At 40.3% G+C, this 12,470-nt stretch overlaps 3 protein-coding genes across 4 annotated transcripts in view; 1 reads left to right on the forward strand and 2 right to left on the reverse strand.

The window, feature by feature from the left end:
- Nucleotides 1-911: 911 nt before the first annotated feature.
- Nucleotides 912-4,799, reverse strand: cutc (cutC copper transporter). Of its 2 annotated transcripts, none has more exons than XM_022762747.1 (9): nucleotides 4,661-4,799; nucleotides 4,460-4,538; nucleotides 4,163-4,222; nucleotides 3,854-4,063; nucleotides 3,351-3,386; nucleotides 2,034-2,167; nucleotides 1,868-1,895; nucleotides 1,670-1,775; nucleotides 912-1,557 (listed from the first exon to the last, which is right to left on the reverse strand). In XM_022762747.1, the coding sequence occupies exons 2-9, from the start codon at nucleotides 4,527-4,529 to the stop codon at nucleotides 1,446-1,448; spliced, it is 756 nt and encodes a 251-aa protein (XP_022618468.1). In that variant the 5' UTR covers nucleotides 4,530-4,538; nucleotides 4,661-4,799; the 3' UTR covers nucleotides 912-1,445. The 2 variants fall into 2 exon arrangements, with proteins under 2 accessions (XP_022618468.1, XP_022618476.1); XM_022762755.1 differs by having other exon boundaries at nucleotides 4,460-4,591.
- A 315-nt stretch (nucleotides 4,800-5,114) lies between these two features.
- LOC111234393 (cytochrome c oxidase assembly protein COX15 homolog) lies at nucleotides 5,115-9,537 on the forward strand. Its single transcript, XM_022762467.1, has 9 exons — nucleotides 5,115-5,305; nucleotides 6,142-6,329; nucleotides 6,421-6,543; nucleotides 6,939-7,125; nucleotides 7,332-7,499; nucleotides 7,662-7,743; nucleotides 8,086-8,240; nucleotides 8,366-8,479; nucleotides 8,571-9,537. The coding sequence occupies exons 1-9, from the start codon at nucleotides 5,231-5,233 to the stop codon at nucleotides 8,700-8,702; spliced, it is 1,224 nt and encodes a 407-aa protein (XP_022618188.1). The 5' UTR covers nucleotides 5,115-5,230; the 3' UTR covers nucleotides 8,703-9,537.
- A 2,115-nt stretch (nucleotides 9,538-11,652) lies between these two features.
- kcnip2 (potassium voltage-gated channel interacting protein 2) overlaps nucleotides 11,653-12,470 on the reverse strand; it is an 86,379-nt gene continuing 85,561 nt past the window's right edge. Inside the window, exons 8-10 of the mRNA XM_022762478.1 lie at nucleotides 12,073-12,177; nucleotides 11,859-11,921; nucleotides 11,653-11,763 (exon numbers count right to left, since the gene is read on the reverse strand). Coding sequence (XP_022618199.1) covers nucleotides 11,716-11,763; nucleotides 11,859-11,921; nucleotides 12,073-12,177 — 216 coding nt within the window. The 3' untranslated portion in view covers nucleotides 11,653-11,715. The remainder of the gene's footprint in view (nucleotides 11,764-11,858; nucleotides 11,922-12,072; nucleotides 12,178-12,470) is intronic.

Genomic DNA, 12,470 nt, shown 5'->3' on the forward strand with positions numbered 1-12,470 from the left:
GGTCCAAAAACAGATTACGCTGAGTGCCTGACGGTTAATCATTACATGTTTGATAACACCAAATGATTGCAATCTGGCTGACTCACTGTGTGTATAACCCCAAGGACAGCAGTGTGACACGTGAGGTAACCTATGCGCAATATAAGAGCAATGTAATATGTAATGTTGTTTATAACTATCGTTGTATGCACAGAGGTGAGCATCATTTTGTAATTAGCCCTTGGTACCAATCAGCTAAATCTGATTACTTGTTATATAATAGTGAAGGCAGTTACTTTGACAGGGACTTAAAGTGAAGCTAAGAGGAGTTATGTTGAGGGGCAATAGCAGACACAGAGGACAGTTTCAAGAGGGGGCATGGCAGAGGAGAAAGATAAATAAATATTAGCTGCCTATAGCAAACTACAACTAAGAGCAATTTGAAACCGGAGAAATCCATAAATATTTGATTGAAAACTGTTTCCTATCCAGTCTGAGGTGTTTTGCTACAATGCTTTTCTGACGTATAGAGTATGTAAAGACGAAAAGGTCACCTTAGAAACATACGCCACGAAAGAGGACATGCAGAATGGGCTATGGCTAAAGCTGAGATGGATAAATTATTAAATTATTAGTCCAATCAACAGACAATGAATCTGAGAGGTAGAGTAGTGATATGACATTATCTCATGTCTCTGCCATGTTCTGCTTTAACTTTCTATTGATCACCTCCTTTGTTTAATGACATCATAGATTCATTGACTCTCTGTTTGTGAAGTCAGTTTTTACTGTGAGACATGAAGCTCCATTTAAGAGATTTGATAATGAATTCAGCCAGGTTAAATATCTTACACCTCATAGTTACACCTGATGTAAATGAAGCATGATTCTGCAATTGTGTGGCATATTCCTTACAATAAAACAAAATGTGCTGAGGTGTTGAGGTTTTCTAACTTTTATTACATTCTGAGCAAAGTGAAGTTGTAATGATTGTGTCCTTGTAAAAAATGAAGCACAGGAGGTCACAGCTTTGCATTATCGTCCACTGTAAAAAGGGAGTGCTGCAAATAAATATAGGTCAATGATACAGCAAATGGAAAACTCACTGCTCTGAAAACAGCAGCAGTACTGGTTAGCGCCATTTTTAATTTAACCATCTACCGTGTATTTCATGACACTATCTCTATTTCTGAGGCCACATACAGTTTTATAATAATACATGTAAATTATGCTCTCTGCACTGCATATCCCAGAAGGCTGCAGGGCTGTCCCTGAGCTTTAACTTTACAAGGACTGTTTGATCAGTGATTAAAAAAAAACGAGAAACAAAAGTACTCTGTGGCAGTTCTGAAATGTCTTCTTTTTCTGGCTTTTAGTAAAAATAAATGATGACATATCAGTACAATTACTCATGATCACCTTTGAGGTATCTGTTTTGTTGTCTGTCATGATTGTCCAGTAGCCACTCACAAGGTATTTCTGGCAATTGCATTAAGAGTGCGGACTTTGCTCACATCTGCCACCTTTAGGCCGTACTCAGGTGCTGAGAAAGCAGCTCCCATGGTCACACAGGTGTTCCTGCACATGAAAACATCATGTCTTAGACAGCATCAAAAAAACCCAACCTTTTTATCCCTTATATTTGCAAAAAATCATTTGATGTATGTAAGCATGGCTAATTTAAACATACCTGAACTTCATAGAAGAATCTTTACTGGAGCGGGCTGAGCAGTGAAACTCTTGAGCCCCTGATCCCTCTAAAATTCTCTGCAGGTTCCTCTCTGTGATACCCCCTCCTGTTATAAAATAAATCAATAAATAAACAACTGAAAACAACTAAAAATACACATATAATTGACATACTGTAGAAAAAAATAAATGCACTAACCTGGCATGATGGTAATTCTCCCTTTAGCCTGTTGAGTGGAGATGATGATGTAAGATTGGTAGAGAGGGAGAGACATGAGATGCTAATCTACACTGACTAAGAAATACAGTTAAACCATGCAAACATATATGCATGCACAGAGTTTACACATATACATTATACATACTTGATCAATGATCCGTTTGATGAGAGGAAGTCCTTCCAAAGCAGAGCTGTCACAGCCACTTGTCAACACACGCTGGAACCCTAATGATACGAGAGTCTCCAGAGCGACTGCTGGGTCGTGAACCATGTCAAAAGCTGCAGAAGAAGCAATATCACAATATACAACAAAACTGAGTTGAAGTTGAACTGTAGGGTACTTGTTTTTTTTATCATATATAACATCAAACACGTTCGACTGACTACATTGAAAATACAGATGCCAAAGTACATCCCCAATGCAACAGAAGTCAGTTTACCTGTGACCACTGCATTAAGACGGACTACACCTGTGATTTAACTGCATGAACAAGGTTATAAAAGAACCTGTGAACACCACAGCTTCCTCAGGTTTGGCCTGGGTTCTATTTAATGCAACATGGCTCCACATAATGAGGAACAGCTTGTAGGTAAGAAACCAGACTGTGAGACTTCACAGAGATGGGAGAGCGTTCAAGAGCAGCAGCAGGCTACTGAACATAAGGTGAAACACGCACAATTCGCTATTTACACAACCTTGCTTTAAAAAACTGACACAAGTACTTCTGACTTAGCACAAGGATCATTTGTCTTTTCAGTGACTGATCAGAGAGTGTGAAGGACATTGCATGAAGTCAACCTCTACGCATGGCATCCACAAAGAAAGCAACTGCTCACAAAACTACACAAAAGGTGAAATTTTGATTTAAAAAAAAAACATGAAAAGAAGCCTGATGAATGTTGGCATCACATTCTTCAAGTTTGTTTGGAACAGATGGGGTCCACCAGCAGCTGAAAAGAATCATTTATGAAGAATAGCAGAACATCTCTCCACATATTTGGGTAAGATTGGTCTCATTTAAAGTGTCATTAACAATAAAGGCGGATATACAAAATAATAAAAAATAAACAAAGAGAATCTCAGTGATAAAGGTTGTACAGACTATAGTTGCAGTTGTTTCATTGTAGTTTATTTAGTTAATCATTTCTGTATTTCAAATGAAGTTGATTCATTCTTCTTGGGCTTTTGCTCAAAAGAAATAAATGTGTATTAAATTGGCAGGATTTATAGCTTCTTTAAAATTTTACTGATATTGACCAGGTATGAACTGACTTTTGTTGTACTTTGTATGTGAGCTGAGGTTCAATATTATAAGTCTCTCTGCACCTTTTACTTGGGAACACTATTGAAAGAACTCCACAGTGCTTTTATTCCAGTGTGGCTTTGTGATATTTTTTCAGTTGTAATTGCTGGAGTGGCAAAGAATTTTAAAAGCTTGTGATATAATGGAGAAAATGTTACCTCGGTGGAAGGTGATAGGCAAAGGACGAGCAGCAGCTGTTGAGGAAAAAGTGAAAATCAAGATAGTGTAAAACCTCAAAGATTGCAATTTAGACGACTAGCACATTCTGAACATTCCTCTCTGTGTGAGCCTACAATTATTCAGAGTACTTGGTGATATTGAGGACAAATATCTTTTTATATTTCATTGAAATGTGGATAATGACCTAAGGCATCCAATAAAGATAAGGATTCCTGATTTGTTTTGGGTGTGCGAAGGTAATATATTGAAATGGAATTTCAGTGAAGAGGTTTTTGTTTTGGCAAGACTTAAGAGAGATTCGATTTAGACTTAAGAATCTGGCAGCTAAGGCAAAGTACTCTGATAGATTACTCTGTATCTTTGATTATTGGACATTTCTGTTTGTTTGTGACTTTGTCTAACTGTACATCATGAACTGTTGCTTTTGTTTAGTGCCTTGTAAGCGCATACATATCGGATCAAATACACAGGCAGACAATACCCAGTAACTCCATGCAGAGCTCTGCATCCACCCGTCCATCCTCTGTCAGGGCTCCCAGCACTAATCCATCGGCTCCATGGCTCTTCATCAGCTCTATGTCCTTCCTCATCACCTCCACTTCCTGATCTGAGTACAGGAAGTCCCCTCCACGAGGCCGTATCATCACATAGACTGGAATTTTGACATACTGCTTCACGACCTGCAGCAGACCTGTGGCAAAACAAATAAGGGTTCCGTACTGTATGTGAGACTGTGTGCTTGCCTGGTTTGGGTTGTGCGGATATCTGTGCAGAAGTGAACCCTGCTCACCTACACTGGGAGTTAGCCCGCCCTCCAGAAGACTAGAGCACAGCTCAAGTCGACCTGCACCTGTGCAGAGAGGCAAACACTCAGACTACACCTACACAACATACCTTAATGGCCATGACCTTTGAGAAATGAAATGACAATGCTCAGTACTGAGTACACAGGTGTTAAAGAACAATTACTGTCAAATCTGCCTCAAGCAGCACTAAAAGTGCGTTAAATGACGTGTCCTTTCTTTCAAGTGTGACTCCCTGTATTTCCTCTTTAGGTCTTGGTGAGTATAGTGGACACATTACCGACCTCCTCGTTCAGCATTGACAGCAGACTCTACGGAGTCCACACACACCTCCATCAAAAAGCTCTCTGCCATACTGACAGTCTGGACAGAGAGACACGAAGACAGACAGGCAGACGGAGACAGAAAGAGATTCACTGTGAATGTGTTAGCTAACACGTCCACAATCCTTTAACAATTTTAACTTCTACTACAACAACAGCTACCTGTCAAATCCTCTTCCTATCGATTCATGGCACCTTATCAGTTGTTTGGAAGCGTTACTGCATCAGTGCATGTTGTTTGGGTGACTGATTCACTACTTACAGCTACAGACAGCGACCACAGTGCATCGGCGTTTTCCGGATCGTTACATTTACTACACGCGGTTTAGCGGGTGGGAGGTGCTATACTGGCTACGCCGCACCACTGGGACAAAGGCAGGCAATGTGACCGCCCATGTAGGATACGCTAAGAACCAAACAAACATCCACCAACCACCAGGGCATCCCGTCCCTTCATGATAAAATTTATAAAAAACAATTTTTTTTGTTATTGTTCTCCCTGATATAGTGTTTTCCGTCTAAGAAAATAAAAAGCAAAAAAAAACAAACAAAAAAAAAATAATCAAATTTTGGTTTGCTCGTCGTGTTGTTGTGACGTCAGGAGGTCAAAGTTGAACTGTGCATGACAGTCCTTAGGAAACATGGTTTTGTAACAGCCAGTAACAGCTTTAACCTGAACTTCATCCTTTATCATTTACCAGCTCAGCACCAGCGGACGAGTCAGGGCTCAAAATGTTACTGTCTTCAATACGGACATCGATGTTATGCGGTTGCAGAAGCGCCAGCAAGAGATTTCAACACAGCAGTGTGAGTATATAACTGAACGCTAGCATTAGCTAACTAGCTGGATAAGCATGAAAAGGTCAGACAGTGAACAAGTAACTGATATATGTCAGATATTGTCAAAAAGCTAACGCATCAGCCAACTGCCTTGTGTTTCACTCTGCTGTTGTTTTCAACGTATATTAAGTTATTTAGGGTATAAACGTCACCTGACTCTGCTTCAGTCACGTACGCATGTATCACATAACAGTAAATAACCTTACCATCATCCCGATGTATCGTAACTGTCAAACCAACATTAGAGCTGGAAAATTATTATCAAAGAACCCACATTATGAAATTCTTAATAACCTAAATGTACTTATATTGCCATTTTCAATTAAAACATTTCCCGATCAACCAGAGACATCAGACCAACCAACCAATTAGCCTGCAAGCCTGTCCACAAGTCCTGAATCTCTGACCGCATCACCGTCAAAAGTATTCATAATTATCCCTAAGGTTTTCGGTGTGGTTGAGGCCATGGGTCTGTGCAGCAAAGTTAAATTGTTCCTCACCAGCCTCAAAATAACATTACTTTATTGACATTGCTTTGTACATGTTGGTGTTTTAATGGTGAAACAGGAAAGGGCCTTCGATTAATTTTTGCCACAAACCACATGATTGTCTAAAATATCATTGTATTTTGTAGCATTAAGATTTCCCCTAATGTGAATTTACGGGCATAGCCCAAACTGTAAAAAATGTCCACATACTTTTGACCACTTTGTGTAGTGATAATTACATCACATGTGAGGTAAATGTGGAATTTCTTTCTCGTATTTTAAATCTTCTTCTCTCTCATTTCTCTAAAATATCAGCGGAGTCCACAGCTACGACAATGGCTTGTGAAGAGAGGTCAGAGTACCATCACAGCAGAAGCCGAGACATCCTCCACCCTGTCAGCAGCCTCTGTCCCCAATGCAGCTACAAATCGCATAGTAGGTCGCTGGTTACTAGGCTGCAGTGGGTTGGTGGTCGGGGCTGTTGTGTTGGGTGGTGTCACAAGGTAAAAGTGATTTAAGAGTGATGTGTCTGTGTATTTAACAGTCCTTGTGTTTTAGTGTTGTTAATAGGCACTTACTGTATATGTTCATCAGGCTAACAGAATCTGGGCTTTCCATGGTTGACTGGCATCTGGTGAGAGAGATGAAGCCACCTCAGTCGCAAGCAGAGTGGGAGGCTGAGTTTTCCAAGTACCAGCAGTTTCCTGAATTCAAAATGTAAGGCCCCATCTTTTCTGTTTCTTTTCTACCTTATCAAGACACACACTTGCGCATATTTGAAGGCACCCTGTCACCAATAATCAAAACATGTTTGGAACCTCCTATCATTGTGAAAATGATTGACATGTCTTTTTGATCACAGCCTAATGCCTGACAACAACCAAACTTGTGTTAAATATATATGTGTGTTATACACACACACACACACACACACACACACACACACACACGCTTGTGTGTGTATTTACAAGCAGGTTTATATTTTGATTAAATGAAAAACACAGTTTTACAATTATGTAACTGAACACAACTCAGTGTTATGTTGTATACGAAATTATAGGTTGGGTCTTTGATGTAAAGCTGAATTATCATTTGTCATTATGTTTTCCCAGAATGAACCATGACATGACTTTGCCAGAGTTTAAGTTTATTTTCTACATGGAGTGGGGTCATCGTATGTGGGGCAGACTGGTTGGACTTGCATACATTCTCCCCACTGTTTACTTTTGGAGGAAAGGATACTTCACTCGCTCCATGAAGGGGAAAGTGCTGGGGCTTTGTGGATTTGTCTTCTTCCAGGTAAGAGTCAGTGCAGCAATGCTGATGGTAGAGGATCATAGGAAGTTAATGCCTACCTCACTCTAGTGTTAGTATTTTCTAGAGCAGGTTGGTTGGTGCACTGATTTATTTGTCACAATTAGTGCAAGTTTGTAGTCAAGTTGTATGGATATCAAATTAGATTAAAAAACACATGGATGACTGTGTCATTGCGTGTGTCCTCTCAGGGCCTTCTGGGATGGTACATGGTAAAAAGCGGTCTGGAGGAAAAGCCAGAGTCTCATGACGTCCCGCGGGTTAGCCAGTATCGCCTGAGTGCTCACCTTGGTTCAGCCTTGCTACTCTACTGTGCCAGTCTCTGGACGGGGCTTACCATGATGCTGCCTGCACACAAGGTACAGAGGCAGTCTCTTGCTTACATTCCAAACACATGTTTTTAGTTCCTGCCTGCAAGAAATACAGTTCTAACATTGGCCTGTGTGTGCTAAATACATTTTGTCACACATCTTGTTTATGGTTTTTTAAATTCATGCCTGTTCTTGGCATCTCTGTCTTAGATTGCAGAAACCACACGTCTCATGCAGCTCAGGAGGTTTGCCAAGGGTACTGGTGGACTTGTCTTTCTCACAGCTCTTTCAGGTACTGTTTGATGTATTGTCAGTGCAGTATCAAAGACATAATTCTTTTGAGATAGGAATGATCCCTAGATCTGTAGCTGCAGTCTTCATATTTGAAGCTTAAGTACTACAGTACAATTTAATATTTTATAACTAAATACAGAGCATATTAAGAAAGTCAAAGAGGGTATGAAAAATATGCAATGTTTTTTGTTGTTGCTATTAAATTAAAGGAAATACTTGGACATCTTAGTTTGATATGTAGAAAATCTATTCCTGTAGACTGTAAAGATAATAAAAATATAAACGTAACCAATGCACACGCAGATCTAGATATAAGTGTGTCTAAAATGCTTTGTTGCAGGTGCTTTTGTAGCTGGTTTGGATGCTGGGCTGGTGTATAACTCCTTCCCTAAGATGGGAGAGCGATGGATCCCTGATGATCTGCTGGCCTTTTCCCCCACCCTCAAGAACTTCTTTGAAAATCCCACGACTGTGCAGTTCGACCACAGAATTCTGGTGTGTCCTCATTTCTGTAAAGAGATAACCTTTTATTTTAAATTAAACATCATTTGTACCCTTCTCCTTTCCCATTCAGTCAGCAGCCGGTTGTTGACGGCCTTCCCTCGTGCTTTTTCTTCTAGGCGATCTCCTCTTTGACTGCGATTACAGGCCTCTATCTGTTCTCAAGAAGGATGGCGCTGCCCAGGAGGGCTAAGGTCGCCATCAGTCTCCTTGCAGCAATGGCTTATGGACAGGTAGGCTGTCAGTCAACACAGAAACATATAAACTCAGTCTATTACTCTTCAGTGTGATTAAACTAAAACAAACTTTATTTGCACTCTTCAGGTTGCCCTCGGTATCAGCACACTTCTACTGTATGTCCCCACTCCACTGGCAGCTACTCACCAGTCTGGCTCTGTGGCTCTTCTCTCACTGGCCATTTGGGTTCTGGCAGAGCTCCGCAAGATGCCCAAGTAAATGCCTGCTTCTTTTATTGGCAAATCCAATCCCTACTAGCCACGGCTCAAGCTTTTAAGAGTCAGCAGTGGCACTGGGAACAAGGCTTTTAGAAACAAGTGAAAAAATGGCAGCGTTAAAAACTGAGATGTTTTTCATTTAACACATTTTTATGCATCTGTCCTGCGGTGATGCAAAGTAAACCTCATGCGGTGATATTGAATTACTTCATCACGCCATTATCAAAGCAGAGGTGTTATTTTGATAATTGCTCACCGTTCCGCTTTCCATGAGGTATCGACTGAACCATTTGCGGACACATGTCATTAAAAGATGCCACCTGAATGTGTAGTGTTTTGGTTTTTTAAGGAATATACACAAAAGAAATGCAAAAGCAAAAACAAGCAAGTTTTCATTTTCTGTCCAGCTTCAATGCTGTGTCATTAAAGCTGGACAGAAAAGTGAAAATTTGCAGGGTTTTCAGTTAAGGGTACATTTTCGGTTTGCAGCCAGCCAGAGGTGGGCAGGAACATGTTAAGTAGACTGAATTGCTGTTTTTGTAACAGGATGTTTGAAAGAAAATTTCACTACGAAGACATTACTCACCTGTTGCCTTGTGTCTGTTCATACACTGCCTCTTGGTTGAATTAGATGTGGCACTTGGGATTATGTATAATTATGTATATTTAAATTATGAACCATTTCATGTTGACATTGTGTTGGTGGATTATAAGATAAAAAAACAAAAATGTGTGTAATCTTGATTGTTGCTTTGTACTGTATCTTTAGACATGTAAAGCTGAAAGCACTGTCTTATTTTAATAAAGACAATTATGTACAGTCTTTAAAATTCAAACTCCAGTCCATTTTGCATAGTAACTGTGATTTTTATTGTCTCTGTACAAAATATACACATTTTAAATACGTAATGCAACCAGTTGAGGCTAGATAACTAGACAGTCAGTACAACGGGTTAGTAGGTTTTCATTGTTCTAGACACAGTACATGCGGGTATAGACAGATTTAACTTGTGGTCAGGAATGGAAGTTAAAAACTTGGCAAGGAACAATCAGAGCCAAACCCCTTTTTTTTCCTAGAAAATAAAAATTTGAAGAACAGAAAAAAAGGAATTGCAGAAGTGCATATTTTCATCAGGGTCTCAGTGCACCCTTACTGTGTGCTCTGAGTGGAATGAGAAGTTGGATGAGGAGCTGATAACGTAGAGGAAATTATTGCTATTCCATGATAATCTCTGCATTTAAAAGACACTGCAGCCTACTTCACTATGGCCTGAGCGCCTCTGGTACTTATATCATCTTGGATTTAAGAGTAGATCTAGTGTGAAAAGGACCAAATTATTAATGGCTAAGAAATTTTCTTAAAAAATAAATTATTCATGAGAGCCTGTGGGTTCACAACCTAAAATTACACTTCAGTTTGGACTGTGTGCAGGTAAACCACATTTCCAGTTAACCAAACTAACACCCTTTTATCTCTGATTGCCCCTTGTCCTATGTACTACACAGCATCTCCCTCTCTCTTCACCCACGGATGGGCTATATGTCTTAACTTAGAGTGGCTTTATATACCTCTTAAATCTTCTCTTTGGTGTTACAGAGAGAGGGAGAATAAGGAATGGAAGGCTGGGCATAAAAAAAAAACAACAAAAAAAAAACTTATTAAACCATGTCTCTCTCACTAACAGTACACACCCACATACTATGCCTCTTTTAAATTGAATGAGCCTAATTTAATGCAACAAGGGTTTTGAGATTTTTTTTTTGAAGTGGTAGGACCTGCTACAACCACATGACATTTCCGATTACAAGAAGTTCACAAATACAATCTGCAATCTAATAAATTCCCCTTGAATGTATATTGATAGACGAGTACGACTGTGGTATGCCAGTCCCGTGTTGCGACAAGCTGGGATGGTCGAAACATCTCAACTATAGTGCAATCCCCACGCTGTACTGCCTAACATCACACCACTGGGAATGCTAGAAAATGTACAACAGTCAATAGACACCTACAGCTAGACCTGTAATAGTTTGGAAGGCCGGGAATTATTCTACCAGAATCCCATGAATGGAGGTGGGTGTTGTCCCATTAGAGTCTTACATAGGTAAGATGGATGACATCTCTTTCTGTTACACATGCACACACACATACACAAAGGGTGAGGCACCTGTGAATGACTAGGAACAGCAGACAGACAAGCAGACTTTGGAGTATCTCTGTAAATACATAATTGGATATTAGTGACATCATCATGCGATACTGAAATCAGTTCCTCATGGAAAACAACATGTTTGAACCTCCATGTGTAAAACAGGATCGCTTGGATGTCCATTTCGTCAGTTGTTCCCTCAGGAAGTGTCTTTCTCTTTCTCTTCTCTATCGTCCACTAGATGGTGGTAGATTCATTTCTATTTTCATTGCCGGGGCGTCAGCGCTCTAGCAGCTCCAGGGAGGTGTCACCCACATGCACAGAGGCAGGATCCGATTCACAAATCCAAATCTTAGCCATCACTGGGAAAGGGGGAAAATCATCTTAGGTCACGGTTTGGGGATAACTGCTTTCCTCTGAGTTCAGCCATTACAAGCTGCGATAGTTCCTCCATCAATAATAACAACAATAATAATAATAAATAAAAGTTCCGATAAAACAGGTGGGGAATCTTGCGCGTGCCTGTGAACCCGCCGCTTGCCCTCTTTCTCTGTGTCTCTGGGGTAAAACTAAGATTCTGCATGATGAGGAAGGGAGTTGGGGAAGCTCCATTGTTGCTTGGAGAAATGCCACTGGGGGTCCAGGAGCCAGGAGGAAGGAGAGGGCCCCTCAGTGCCCTCAGGACTCACAGCTCTCAACAGAGACACAAGCACAAGCTTGCAAGTCAGGAAACGGCAACACACACACACACACACACACACACACACATACACACAACTCTCAAACTTTTCAATCCTGATTCCTCTTGCACACACACACATACACTCCCCTCCCTGGTGCCAGCGTCCTAACTGGTCCAGACTCTTAGATGACATTGTCAAACAGCTGCATTGACTGCATGATGTTCTCATCCTAGACAGAGAGAAGAGGTTTGAATAAGGAGGCGGTGTCACATCTCACCTCAATGATTCCCTGGAAAACTAACTTTCAGTTTTTTACTGGCCTACCTTTTTGCAAGACTCAATGAACTCCTCTATGGTGACCACTCCGTCTTTATTCCGGTCCATTTTCTGAAAGAAAAACAGCAGCAGAGATTTACTTCACTGAAAGTTCAAGAATTTTGTACATTATATTCTTTTATAGAGCAATATATAGAGGTTTGTGGTTTTAAGCAATCATAAAATGAGGGGTCAATAAAAAGTAAAGACTGCTGAGTTTAACCTGGAAGAAGCTCTCCACATGTTCTCTTGGGGCATCATCCTGCATAGTGGGGTATGTGTACTTCCCCATCATGTCATAGATGGATTTCATGATGTCCAACATCTCCTGCAAAGTAAAGAACAAATGCCAGGCTTTCAGAAGTACAGAGCTTAGAGTCCTACATGCATGATCTTTTTGGATATTAGGTGGGTTGTTTTCCACCTTGTGTGATTGGAAATGACTCACTAGTATGACACATATGAAATATTATACACTCTTTTATGTTATGAATTAAATATGACATCTGTGACCATTTTGCTCAGTCTCACCAGAAAACAACTTGGTTATATCATAATCACATGAGGCCATATATGCCACAGCGTATGTTTGACATACTGGAGCAGAGTTCTAAATTTTGA

The sequence above is a fragment of the Seriola dumerili genome, unplaced genomic scaffold (assembly GCF_002260705.1).
Source record: "Seriola dumerili isolate Sdu_G_001 unplaced genomic scaffold, Sdu_1.0 BDQW01000024.1, whole genome shotgun sequence".
Classification (NCBI taxonomy): Eukaryota; Metazoa; Chordata; class Actinopteri; order Carangiformes; family Carangidae; genus Seriola; species Seriola dumerili.